Raw genomic sequence first — 13,209 nt, 5'->3', positions numbered from 1 at the left:
TCTTTAGTGTTAAAAACTGCAGTAAATCTAAAAATAGTGTATTAAAGCTGCTTTCTCATGAGTCTCTGTATAGAATCAGTAGTAAAGCCAGGAGTTCAAACTACTGCACTTATGTTATTTGGTTATTGAATCAGTATCCACCTTAACTCATGCTCTTTTTTTTCTTTCAGATTTTGTATTTTGTACATACATTGTTTTGTATATACTGTATATGATGACTTCGGTGGGCAGTGAACGTACCCGGGGCACTCGGGACAAAATGCAAATTTCAGCCACACAGCCAACGCAACCACAGAAACAAGTAGTGCAGGTATGTGCTACGGTATCAACTTCTTTGACTTGAAAGTGAGAATGGAATGATACAAATTTCTTCCTTGAGTCAGTAAAATCTGAAAGAAGATGGGGTGAAAATACATGGTTTATTTTGGAAGGTTATCTTGATTACTTGCTTTAATTATTCAGTAATGCAGGACAGCGTTCAGTTATTCCTGTGTTCTTGCTAAATGAGTTTTGTGTTCTTCAGCAATGTCTCCTGTCAGTGAGGAATTCAATGCTTGTGTCAGGATTTCTGTCCTGTGACTTCACAGTCCTCAGATCTCAGCTCTTCTATCTGCCAGCCTCCTGATGCTAGAAGATTTCTGGTCAAGAGAGAAATTTGAATGGCTGGGATAAGCTTCATTAGATGCATGTTGTGTTCTACAGCATGACTTAGTGTCTCTTCAAGTCACAAAATCCTAAACTTCTTGTGCAGTGACCCCACCAAGTGAAATGGTCATCCCCTAGCGGACTAAAATTTTCAGTATCTGTTAGATAGAAATTAAGTTTCACTGTACTGCCACTGATTCTAGGCAGCAGTAGTTGTGTGCTTATCTGGGTTACAAAGAGTGCAGAATGTTTCTGCTTCTGGCAACTCAGTATTCTCTGGACAGATACATCGCAGAATTTGTCTGGATTCAAAAACTGTCTTGTTCTTTGCTGGCAGAGTGTGTATCAGTCTAGAGGTGCTCTACAGAAAAATACTCCCTTCTATTGTTTTTTAGACTAGCCTTCAATATGGAGACCCTCTTGGTCTGTTTTCCACAGTATTAATCATGTGACCTCAAGCCCTTGTCATCTCCTTGAGTTGCAGCACTTGGCATAGTGGTGATTCATGCTAACGTGTGTATTTAGAAAGTGACTTTCAAGAAATGAGTTGAATTTGGTTTTATTTTAAAACAAGGCTGCAGGAGTATAGTGAGCAGCCTGGCAAAAGTGGTGGCTTCCCCGTTTCCAACATTTTGCAAGACAGCACTGGAGTGGTTTGCCTGGTTGGGTTCTCTAGCACAAGGTAGACATAGGCAAATGGGAGGAAGTCCAGTGAAAAGCTGCAAAGATGGTTATTAGACTGAAACAGAGGAGAAATGAGGGGTGGCTCAGGGATCTGGGTTTATTCAGTCCTAATAAGACAAAGCACGTGTGTTCTGTTCAGGTACCTCATGGAAGGGTATAGGAAAGGTAGAGACCAACTCTCTTCAGAGAGCAAGTGGCACAAGCTGGAACACTGGTAATTTCTGCTTTTAAAAGGGAAAAAAAAATTACAAATTACTGTGAGTATGGTCATGGTGTATCCCTGGAGGACCTTTCCAAACTATGGCATTTGTTGATTTTAGGCATTAATACTTTTTTCTGCATTTTGTCCATTTATCCTACCTTTTGCATAATAGATACTGGTTTGATCACTTCAGTGGAAAAGGTGGTTATTTCAAACATAGCAGTTATGTTTTAATGCTCCATATATTTTATTGAGATATCAGATGGACCTTTCTGCTTAGTCAGTCTTTGCAGATCAGCAAAAATCTCTGGATTTACCTGTTTAATCACCAATGATTCATTTTTCTGAATATAGAATATTGTTTTTCCCAAATGGATATTCCACTATTATAATATCACATTGATCATAATTTAAATTATTTAACAAATTACATAATGTTTCTATTGCATTGCTTCTGGATAATAAATGTGCCATTTTATTGTAAGATGTATAGCTGTTACTGTCACTTAATCTTGTGTTTTGCACACTTCTGTTTTCTGGTAGTTTGAAGTTTTTAGTTTAAAATTTCTTCCACTCCTATACTGAAAAAGTACTATGTCTTGTTAGGTTGAATAAAGTTCAGGCTGTTTTAAAATACTACTGCTTTCTTAGTCACAATTAAGACTTAATTATACTCTTGGTTAGGATGCTACAGCATCTGTTCTAACAATGGTGCCTTAAAAATAAAGAACCACTACTTGCTGGAGGAAAGGCCAGAATTTTTTGTGACACTGGTCTGATGTTTTTGTAGACATCTTGTGGTTTTTGTTGTTTGTTTTTTTCCTTACAAATCTTCAATTGCATCTGGGTGTAATCCACTGGCATAAATATGACTGGTGTTGCACCTACAAGTTTCTAAGTTCTCTACTTACACAGGAAAACTGAAGATGCTGTCACATATTGTAATTTTTTTAAAATTGGCTTATAACGTGGGCTTGAAGAAGACATTTGTTTATGGAAAAAATAAATCTTAGTGTATTCCTGATTTTTTGTAAAATATGCCATCATATCTCTGCAGAAGTTATATTGTCTGAATGCTCTGGATATCTTCAAAGAAAATCTCTTCACTTGATTAAAAGTCACAGTGTGCCTGTAGCTGCTGTAATCAGAGTGAGAAAATGGATCAACAACTCTTAAATTCCTGAAGTCAGCAGACATTTTGGTTCTGCTATCTGCTGAGCTCTCAGCAGTCACCAAGAGCACCCTCCTTTGCTCAGAGCACCACACTGACAGGGCAGCTTCTGTGGAAGGTGGAACTGAGGAGTTCCAGAGCAGGCTCTCCCCCTGTTACCCAGTGGAGTGACATACGAGGCTGTCAGCATGACAGGCTGAAAAAGTGAAGTAACTCAGAGTGTGTAGCTGTTACAAACGTTAATTCTCTTGGAGTGTTGTCTCTGAGCACAGATGTCACTTCCCTCAAGGAACTGTCACAGCTGCAGTAACCGTTCAGCAAATGAGCAGCTGGTGGTGTTTGTTGGAGTAATTTTTAGACTTTGGTGACCTCCTCTAGAACTTGCATTTGTGGTAAACTCCAGAAGCCAAACAGTCTGACTCTGATTAGATCTGACCTTGTGAGGCACAGTATTTAACGTGTGTATCCTGTGAAGTGGGACAGCAAAAGGTGAGATTCAGCCAGCTGCCCAGGGTGAACCCTTTCTGTCAAAAATTCCAGTAGATGAGCTGATCCCACTCAATGAAGAAGAACCTCTGCAGCCCCAGTAGCTGCATAGTGGGTTCTAGCTCTCTTCAGTATCAGCTTTCTCTATACGCAACAGTAGTCTCTTCTCTTTGAGCAGAATTCAAATGAGGTCCAGGATCTTGTAGTGCACACAGTTCTTTGGTATTTTCTTGGGAGTGCAGTTCATAGGCTGCAGATGCCCCATTATGAAGTGACGTGTGTGTTAGAATTGTTTTTCTCTCAGGGGCAGCCATAGTGAGTTTGGATTTTAAGTACTTGACTGCATCTCTTTCAGTCTCTCAGCTTTTGTGCAAGTTGCCAGTGTGAATTTTTGTCCAGAAACGTTGCAGAAGCACCAGATATTTCATCAATAGCAAGTTGCTTTACCAGTTTTCAGAGACCAGTATTTGCTTGTAAAAAAACCTGTTCATGGGCAAAGTCTTAGATATGACCCTTTTTAAGTGCTCAATAAAACTACAGGGTCAGATTGTGGGTGGGAGAGCTGTGGAAGGGGATGGGAGCAGGGATCATCAGAGATGTAGTTAATTTAGAGATACTGTTGCCAGTTCATTACAATAAAACTCTAAACACTGGATTAGTAGATCCTAAATAAAAGTCAAAGCATTAATGCTTCCCTGGTCCTTCTGTGTTATTATATGGTGATCTTGTCAGTGCAGTGACCTTTAAGTGTGTTTCAAATAGATTAGAATGTGTTGAATTGCTTCTATCGCAAATAACATTTAAAACTATAAATGGGAATAGACGAGATATTGATCCCTCCCCCACAGCATCTCTGTGCTTGTTGTGTATGTTCTTTTTGAGAACCCGTAGGAAAAAGGCAGTGATACTGTGATATACTACTAAAAAATATAGTTACCTTTTGTGTACTTTATTGGATATTATCTTTTTTCAGGCAACGGCAGAACAGATTCGCCTTGCTCAGATGATCTATGATAAGAATGATGCAGATTTTGAAGATAAAGTGAAACAAGTATGTTTCTTATGGTACAAGTTTTTTTTGTCCTACAATAAAATGTTCTAGAGCTGCCTTACATTTTGGAGGTAGAGCATCTGTTTCTGAGTTAGATGAAACTTTTTTCAGAAGGACATAAGTTTAACTAGGAAAAGGTGCTCTTACTGCACTGTGAAATCTTTTTACAAGAAATTTTGTGGTAATACAGCTCTGATGGTGTAGTTTTCAGTGTATTTTCCTTTGTAGACAAATCCCTAAGCCAAAACTCGTTTGTGCTGGTGTCTCTTCCTCAGTGTGTCTCTCTAGTATGGTCCTGATGATTAATGATTGTCAGAATAAAGAATGCGTTCAGCTTGTCCACAAGTACATGCACGTGAGAAAAACATCATCTGTGTAAGCTGAGTTTGCTAATATCTTCGAAGTTTTTCAGGAAAAGTAAAAGTCTGATGATAGCTTAAAGGTAAATCAGGATGTTATTTTAAAAAATAATCTTACCTCACAGATCCATGTATGCATTAAAATTATAGAATTACAGTGTATAAATGAAATCTCTCACTTCCTCTACCATGGTGAGTGTTGGGTGTTAGATAATCAAGCTTTCATTACCTCATTATAGCTGAGACCATTAATTCAAGCAGTCCTGACAATATGGGTGTCTGTTCTGTTGTGGCTATTGGTGATTTTGTCCTAGTGAATGCATCACAGCTCATGATGACTTCACAGCTCATGAAGCTCTAGGACTACACCCAGGAGGGAAAAATTAGCTTGAATGCATAAATGCAGCAAAGGAGCAGATTTCTTGGTTTCTTTTCATCTCTAAAACTTCCTCTAAAGCATTGTTAAATGCTTTTTGTTGTCCTTGTTACAAACTAGTTCTGTTGCTGTGCCAAAAATGAAATCTTGTATTTTGTGAAACCAAAGGACCCTCATCAATAGTACTTATAGCTGTGCTGGTGGGAAGGAGATTAATTAAGTTCTGCATAAAATATGTTTTACCTTCTGCATATATATTTCTAGCTCATGTAGGTTTTGTTCTTTAAATGAATTTGCTGAATGCCCCGTCACAGATTATTTCTGTCCCACACTCTTCAGGATATACACCTGGATATACACTATGAGTTCAAGGAGCATAGTTCAGAACTAGATCTCCTTAATCAGCTTTGTGACTCTGGTGTGGCTTTATGCTGAAATGGATCAAGTCTGTCTGAAAGATAATGTATTTCTTAGTCTGGATGGTTTTCCAGGGGGATCTGTTCTCTGCTATGTCTTCCTATATGTCTTTTCTCACAGTGGGATAAAGAGGGGCAATTTTGGTGGAGAAAGAGATAGGATGATACTATAACAATTGTGGTCCTTTACACTCGTGTACTGCTGCATCTGGCAGCATTTGCTGCAAACATACAGAACAAAAAAAGTGTGAAAGAGTACTTCCTTGATTAGCAATTAATTTGTGCTTCTTCCTCTCTCATCTGAATCTCAAGCAGATCTGTAAAATGCAGATTACTTTATTCTGGATATTAGCTTACTCTGACATGGTAACTATGCATTTTGTTGTAATTTGTGGTCATACTAGCTCTTACTTTCTTATGAGCCTAATTTAGATATTTTAACATGTCTGACTTTTACTGCCAGCTTATGGAAGTGACGGGGAAAAACCAAGATGAATGCATAGTGGCACTACATGATTGTAATGGGGATGTGAACAGAGCAATCAACATACTGCTGGAAGGAAGTTCAGACACGGTAAGGTTTTACTTCCATGTTAAACTACTCCTGTTTGCTGTGATTTTCAGCTTCTGGAAGGACATTGGGGAAGTCATGTTTCAAAAGTTTTTAATTTCCATGTCTCCATTCAATTTCTTTTGAAGGAAATGAAAACTAGGGCAGCTTCTCTACTGCATGCATACCTTGGAGAAGGCTGAATCTGGAAAATGTTGTGGGTGTTCAACTGGTCTATTGCAGAGTTCCTGTGCTTTCATTTATATACAGCAGTTTTAAATCTGCAGCAGAACTCAGTGCCCCCTCAGACACAAGCCTGTTTCATGCTGCAGGTTTTGTAGTTACTCTGTAGACCCTCCTGAGGCCTGAGACCATCAAAAAGATCAATCTTTGTAAACCCAAGGGCAGGCAGGTATTTTAAATTATGCACGTTCTGTAGGTGTGAGTTACTGGTATTGAAGTTGGAGGAGTTTCCACATCTGCAAGTTGCATTGATAATGCTACTTATGGCAGCAAAGGATACAACAAGTAGTTGCTTCTTTGTGTTGTTGATTTGCATGACTTAATTGAAAAACAGGAAGAAGAGACTAAACTATGTGTATACAACAACAAATAATGTCGCTTAAAAAGTGGAACAGTGAAATTTTTTATCCCAAGAGATACTAAGAAAATATGTTTTACTGCAGTTGAAGTTTTTGCTGGAGGGATTTCTTACAGTTTGTCTTTAAATTAGATTCTATATCATCCAAGTTGGAAAAGTAACCTGGACTTCCTTTCTTGATGCTGAACACTCAGTATTTCCTGTGATTTGTCAGGATGTGTACTCTGGTTTACTGTTAAAGAGGAAACTCACCCCTCACACACCCTTAGTCTGGGACAAACACTGTTTTGACTGAGGAAACTTTCTTTTCTATCCCCTTTTCATTTTTTATCAGAGTTGAGGTCTTCTAAACACAAAAGTATATGATACTGACAGGCTGGGAGTAGAGGAGAGCATTTCACTTAAATCTGTCTAAATGTGTTGTGTTCTCTTATACTTCTCATATTTGCCATTTATTAGTTTAAAGTGGTTTACTGGTTGATAGAGACTATTAAATCCTTTCTTATTTTAGCAATTTGTTGTAACTGATCATGACATGGAAAAAGCTTTCTGAGCTCATTCATTACCTACAAGTGATATTGATATGTTCTGCACTTTTGACAAGTCCTTCTTAACCCACTGCTCTCTATAGACAAAATGCAACATAGAAACAAATAGAGAGAACTTGAAGGAGTCAAGGAGGAAGGAGTTTTAATTGATGGGTGTGAAGAAATGTATTTTTGAAAGTTTGTGGGCCTCCAGTTGGAAGGATTTGTTTTAAGGCCATTATACTTGTGAACAGTTTAACCATGGATTTGATGTGAGTTGTAAGCTGAGGTACTACAAATTCTGAATGCAGATTTCCAAATCTCTTTTTCTAGTCTCACTCTGCTTTGATGAACTTGCAGTTTTTTTAAACTTAATTTGAAAGATGTGTCCATTCAACTGAAGGAATTTGAAGAGCAAGGAGTGATAGTTAAGATGTGTATTTATAGTTTATTTGGTACTCAGCCAATTTTGTCTTAATCTTTCTTTGTTTGCTTTTGGGGTTTAGAGCTGTGATCTACAAGCTGTAAGTGTTTGACTTTGTCTCTGTAAAGACTTTCTTTTTGCAACAGTTGTAGCAATCTGGCTTGGGATAGTTAGAGGTTTGTGTATGAGTAGAGAAGGGCATATTTCTTTGCCTAAGACTTGTATTCATTTGACTTCTTACATCCATTTTATGCTCAGCTGTGTTTTACTTACTAAACCTTTGAAGATAGAACAAAATAGACCTTTCAGATTTTTATTATTTCCATGTAAGGACAGACCAACAAGAACTATTCTGTTACAGATTTTCAAAGGTCAGACCCACTACTATCATTTGGGTTGCCTCAGGCATTGTCAGCTGAAATTGTAATCAATTACTTCCCTTACAAAGAGAGACAGCTCAACGGATTGTAATGGATCCCTATGCTCAGAAGTAGCACTATCCTCTGTCTTAAAGGACCTGCCTGACTTTCTCAAGGCTTTCCTCAAAATTGTATTGTGGGAAAGCATAGATCTGATGGTTTCATAGTCATCTTTTTACTGATCCTTCCTAAGTAATTTTAAATCTCGCTCAAGAGCTCCTCTTCACCTTTGCAGCCTTATCCAGTTTTGGGTGTTTCCTGAAATGGTCGAAGATGTTTTGGCACCAAGCCCATCAGTGAATTAGTGCATTCTGAACTCTACAGACTTCTCTGTTCAGTTGTCAGTGCAGGTATCTTTCCTTCTGTGAGGTGTGAGAAGCACTAGGAATGTTTTGGTGCAGTTAGACCAGCGGTGGTAGGTGATGCCTTGTGGTACTTACTGGGGGAAGCAGCTTTCTGCCTCACAGATAAGGTGGTGGTGTTCAAATGTGTTTAGTTTTGTACCTCTGGTCAGCTCTGGCTGGGCTTCACCAAAGTTGATTTAGTCTTCTGTACTGGAGGTGGAACTGAAAAGTGATTTCACCCTTCTTTCTCGACAATGCCATGCTGAAAAATGAGAGAGTAACCATTCTCTTTGTTCTTATTCTCTCAAAGGAGACTCTGTAACACTCACTTTGTAAACTGCTTTGTTACCTGCTTTCTTCATTGCATTGGCTTCCTAGGCAGCTTGAGCTAGTTGGCTATGTCCCAGCTACTCAGGGCTGCTGAGTTGCTGTTGGTGGAATTGAGAGATAAGACAGGACTTAAAATTACTGATAGACAACCTTTTTTGTTTGATGTAGGTGCTTGTCAGGTGTCATATTAAAGTGCTTCACAATTTGTATGTGCAAATATTCTGATATTAAATATCTTACCTAAGCTGTAAGCTCCTATAAATGGGGACATACATGTAAACCTCTCTACCATCTTAATGATTTGCAAATAATACCTTTTTTTCTTCTTACTTGTTTTGCAGCTTTGACTTAATAGACTAACCATGCAATTGCGTAATATATGAGTTGCTGAGCTATTCTTGGCAAGTGTTCTAGTGATTTTATTTTCAACTCCTACAGATACTCCTGTGGAGCTGATAACATCCTTGAATTTATTTTAAAGACTGAGTTTAATATTAAAACAGAAGCCTGACATTTGGACCTTGATCCCGTGTCTTGTTTAGACATGGCTTTTCCTGTGTTTTGCTATGTTTGATGGTCTGTAGCTATTAAGAGTGGATGGTCTGGCTTATCATCACTTCTCCCAAGCTGTTGTTTTGCCACTCTGTCTTCTGGGACTTAAATTCTAGTGAGCCTGGATGGAAAGTTTTTCTTTTCTGTTTGGGGTTGTTTTTTTTTTTTTCCCTTAGGCCAGATACTTATTCTCACCAGATTTTGTTCAATGATACTTACAAGGGTTGGTTTTGTTTTGTTTTGTTTTGTTTTTTTCCTGGGAGAAAAAGATAGTTTTTTTCATGTTCATAGTATCCAGTCTTCATTGAACTAGTAAAAGTCCATTATAGCCAGAAATATTTGGGGTTCTCATATTCTGTAAGAGAATCAAACTTAAAAAATGTTTCTTTCTCATGTCTTTGAAAAAATACGGCCTGTGTTTCCATTTATATCAGTGTAGTTTGCATATGTGACATTATACAAATATCTGGGTTTTTTCCATGAACTGGAGGGGTGTGGGTTAGAAAGCGTGCATTGAGAGGTGTCTCCTCCTTTTGACTTTTGTGTCTAATTCTGTTCTACCCAAATAGACTTCTTGGGAGACTGTAGGGGGAAAGAAGAAAAGCCTTGGAAAGGAAGGTTCAGAAAACAAAGAGAACAGAGAGAAACGAGGGGACAGAGAAGTGAGTCGCGGACGGGGAAGTTCCAACAGACGAGGAAGAGGAGGCAGCCGTGGACGAGAGTGTACGTATAAGGATTAATTTTTAAAGATTGAGACACTTTACTTGCAGCTGAAACCGACTGAGCTAAGAGCAAGTACTTAATGGAGCAACGTCTGTCTGTCTGTAGCTCAGCGTTGAAGGGATCGTAACTTGTTTTGTGGCACAGGTATGCTTGATCTGTCTATGTGACTTGGTTTTGGGATGGTCTGTACTTGTTCAGAGACACGCAGTTTAATATAATTCTCTATTCTTGTTTGATGAATTGATCTTGTACAAATTGCTATTCTTCATGTAAGTTTTAGAATTGACTCTTTGTAAGTCTGCTTAAGAACAAGTATGTCGCTGCACAGCTGATACACTTTTTTGTTTCTTTTAATGAAAAAATTATCCAGCTTTGACTCCATCTCCTTTTATGAGTGGGAGAACCTGAAGATGTTCTCATCTTCTCATAAGGGGAATGAAAACACTGGGATGATTATTAATCTCTAAATATATTTCTCACATAAATCAACCAAAGGTGAGTTTCTGCAACAGAGAAAATTCATTGTTAGTTGAAACATTTAAAGCTTTGCTACAGTTTCAATAATACATTGTACAAAATGTAAAAAAAAAAGCCAACGGGTGTTTCCAAGTTAGATAGAGTCACAATAGATCATGATCGGATACATGTTGCTTTTTTTAGCTAAGTTCTGTCAGCATTCTCAAAGCTGTGCGGATTGTCTGTATGGCTGTTTGCCACACTGATAGATGAGAAAAGAAATCAGAATGGATACAATATGTTTAGCTTTGTACTTATAAGCAGGAAAAATATTTACAATATTAGGCAACTCATCTTATTCATAATTGGAAGATATCCAACTATTGTTCCAATATAGATGTTGTGAATTTTTGTAGGATAGAGTAAAGTCAAGATGAAAAAATGTTAATAAAACATGGAGCTGGACGTAGAAAAGTATAAATTAGATCAATCAAAATGAAAGCAAAGGGCATTTTTTTTTTTACCAGAGACAGATGCTGCCTTTCTCTTTTTGTAAACTGGAATTAAACAAATTTCAGATGGTTACCAAGTCTTGGTATTTTCTTCCCAACTTTATGTCCGAGCATTTTTGGTTTTATTGTTGCCATTAGGAGAAATGCAGTACAAAGTCTCATCAGTGAGTGTTTCAAGAGGCCAGTTTTGTTGGATTTTTTTCTCCTTCAAGTAGCTAGCCGTATTTCAAAGCACCTTGTCAGAAGTTTTCCACAAAACACTTAGGTTGCAGACCTCTTTTAGTGCCTTACCTTCACCCAGTCATCATCCCTCCGCTTTAAATACAGAGGAGAAATCTGTTTCCAAGCTTCTACAGGGATGCAGTATGGGCAGAAAGGAGAAGAATTGGTGTTACTGATTGTCCTTTATTTTTTCACTGTTGTCAACCAGTGCATTATCTAGGAAACACAGGATGAGGCAGCTGTATTTCCTATCTCATTAAATAATGTAGGCTGCAAAACATGGCACTTGTAGAGGTTTGTATCCTGAGGGACTTTTCCTTCTTATATTTTGCTTCCTAGTTGACCAGTACAAAGGAAACATAACTTGCTTCTAGTGAGACCTTAAAGAAGAGGGGTGATTGAGATCTCTTGACCATCCCACTTGAAAATTTTGCCTTTTGTTTTGAGGGGTTTGGGTTAAGCAAATGGCTGTATTGTGTCAAGTACCAGTCTCTAAAGCTTCTCTTAAGCTGTCCTCTCTCCACAGTTAGAGCTGAAGAGAATGGAGTGGACAACAGTCAAGGAGACAGGCCTTCAGACCGTGGGAAACGTGGTCGTGGGAGAGGTGAGATGGTGGCATTGTTGTGGAACTGGCACTGCTTTCATGTGCTGAAATAGAACTCTCCCGTTTGTTTCTTTAAAAGCTTCTTCTTAAGCATTTTTTGTTTATCCTTTGATTCCATACACACTTCAGCCACCTTGTACTTGGGTACATCCCACTCCCTTACCCTTTATCATTTCTTTATCTTGGAACAACTTAAAAAAAATTGACAGAAATCACTTCTGTGGTAATTTCCTGTGTGGCAGGCTGCTGTGCACTGGCTATGGAGAGCTGTTTCCCAGACTGACTCATGCCAGCCTCCTGTGAGTGGGAGTGTGCTGGGTTCCTCAGGATGTACTTCAGCAGCAGGAGAGCACAAGATTCCATCTGTATGGCTCTTTGGGAAGGATTTGATGTATACTTGTACCATTCCTTTGGAATGGCTCTAGTTGTCAGGCTTGCCTTCTGCTTTTGGTAGCCAATCAGAGAAAGAACAAGCCCCCTTAGCAACATTTAATATGAAAAGGAATTCAACATGGAAGAGTTGATGAGAACTGTGGAGAAGGAATACTGTAGAGTTTTAGGTACAGCTCCAATCCTGTCATGTAGAAAAGGTGGGATAATGGATTGGATGTGGAATCAGGTGATGTGTATTTGAATTGGATTTTCACTGGTTGGGATGGAAAGAGGCTTGTTTTTCCTTAAAGTCGGAGGAATGAAAATAAGTAAGAATGTATGGTGCAGATTATGGGTGGACGAGTGTATTAAATAAGTTAAATTGATCAAATGTATAGCAGAACTAATGTACTTAGTACCGTCTGACTCAAGAAAAAATCTGCCTTCAAAGGACTCCTTTCTCTTGGGAATGTCGGGTAACAAGGCATTCAGAGACAGGTGCATCCAATTTCATTGTCTCCAGATCTGCACCTTGAAGGTGTGCAAAGATGCAAAGAATAACTTCCGAAGGTTTGCGTGTGAGAGTGCCTGTGAATCATCAAAAACCCAGTGGTGTGTGCAGAGAAGTAGCTCTACAGGGCCAAGGTGTGGTATAGTTCACAGCTACAATTTTTGATATGTTGACAGTTTACACTTTCAGTAGATAGAATGTAAGTTTTGCAGTTACTTATTTTATAAAATTATCATTTATTTTCAAATTATAAGTGTAAAAGTAGGACTTTTTAGAAATGGTTCAGTAAAACTTAGAGATTAATTTCAAATGCAGTGGTTTTTTGCTTTTACCTTACAAACTATGCACTGCTTTTGTTGTCAAAGCTGTAGCTTTCTAGATTAATATCGTATATATCAAACTTCATAATCAGATCAAACTGACCTGTCTAACTGAAGAAATAGAAACTTCAAAGAGTTTCTGTTCACTGGCTTCGTATACATAGTATTACTATATGCCTCTACTAAATATTTTAGACTGTACTGTGAGCAAAGTATATTAATGAAGTGTCTGTGATAAACCTGTTGGCCAACTACAAGAGCATGATATTACAAGTGTGTGTATTCCATGGCAGGAAATACCTGATTAATTTTACAATGCAAACTCTTGAAATCTTCAGGGAGTTTTAGAAAT

At 38.2% G+C, this 13,209-nt stretch overlaps 1 protein-coding gene across 18 annotated transcripts in view; it reads left to right on the top strand.

Annotated features, from left to right (window-relative positions):
• LOC128802514 (ubiquitin-associated protein 2-like) overlaps positions 1–13,209 on the top strand; it is a 123,700-nt gene that overhangs the window by 22,126 nt on the left and 88,365 nt on the right. For 17 of the 18 annotated variants that reach the window (XM_053968983.1, XM_053968992.1, XM_053968997.1 and 14 more), the window contains 5 exons: positions 171–310; positions 4,162–4,239; positions 5,854–5,964; positions 9,707–9,860; positions 11,577–11,654. In XM_053968983.1, coding sequence (XP_053824958.1) covers positions 212–310; positions 4,162–4,239; positions 5,854–5,964; positions 9,707–9,860; positions 11,577–11,654 — 520 coding nt within the window. In that variant the 5' untranslated portion in view covers positions 171–211. Of the gene's footprint in view, positions 1–170; positions 311–1,468; positions 1,544–4,161; positions 4,240–5,853; positions 5,965–9,706; positions 9,861–11,576; positions 11,655–13,209 lie in introns of those variants that run through there. The other variant, XM_053968989.1, reaches the window with a different exon arrangement.

Source organism: Vidua chalybeata, chromosome Z (assembly GCF_026979565.1).
Source record: "Vidua chalybeata isolate OUT-0048 chromosome Z, bVidCha1 merged haplotype, whole genome shotgun sequence".
In the NCBI taxonomy this organism is placed as follows: Eukaryota; Metazoa; Chordata; class Aves; order Passeriformes; family Viduidae; genus Vidua; species Vidua chalybeata.
Note: the sequence above shows the minus strand (reverse complement) of the source record. Positions and strands in the feature narration are given on the sequence as shown.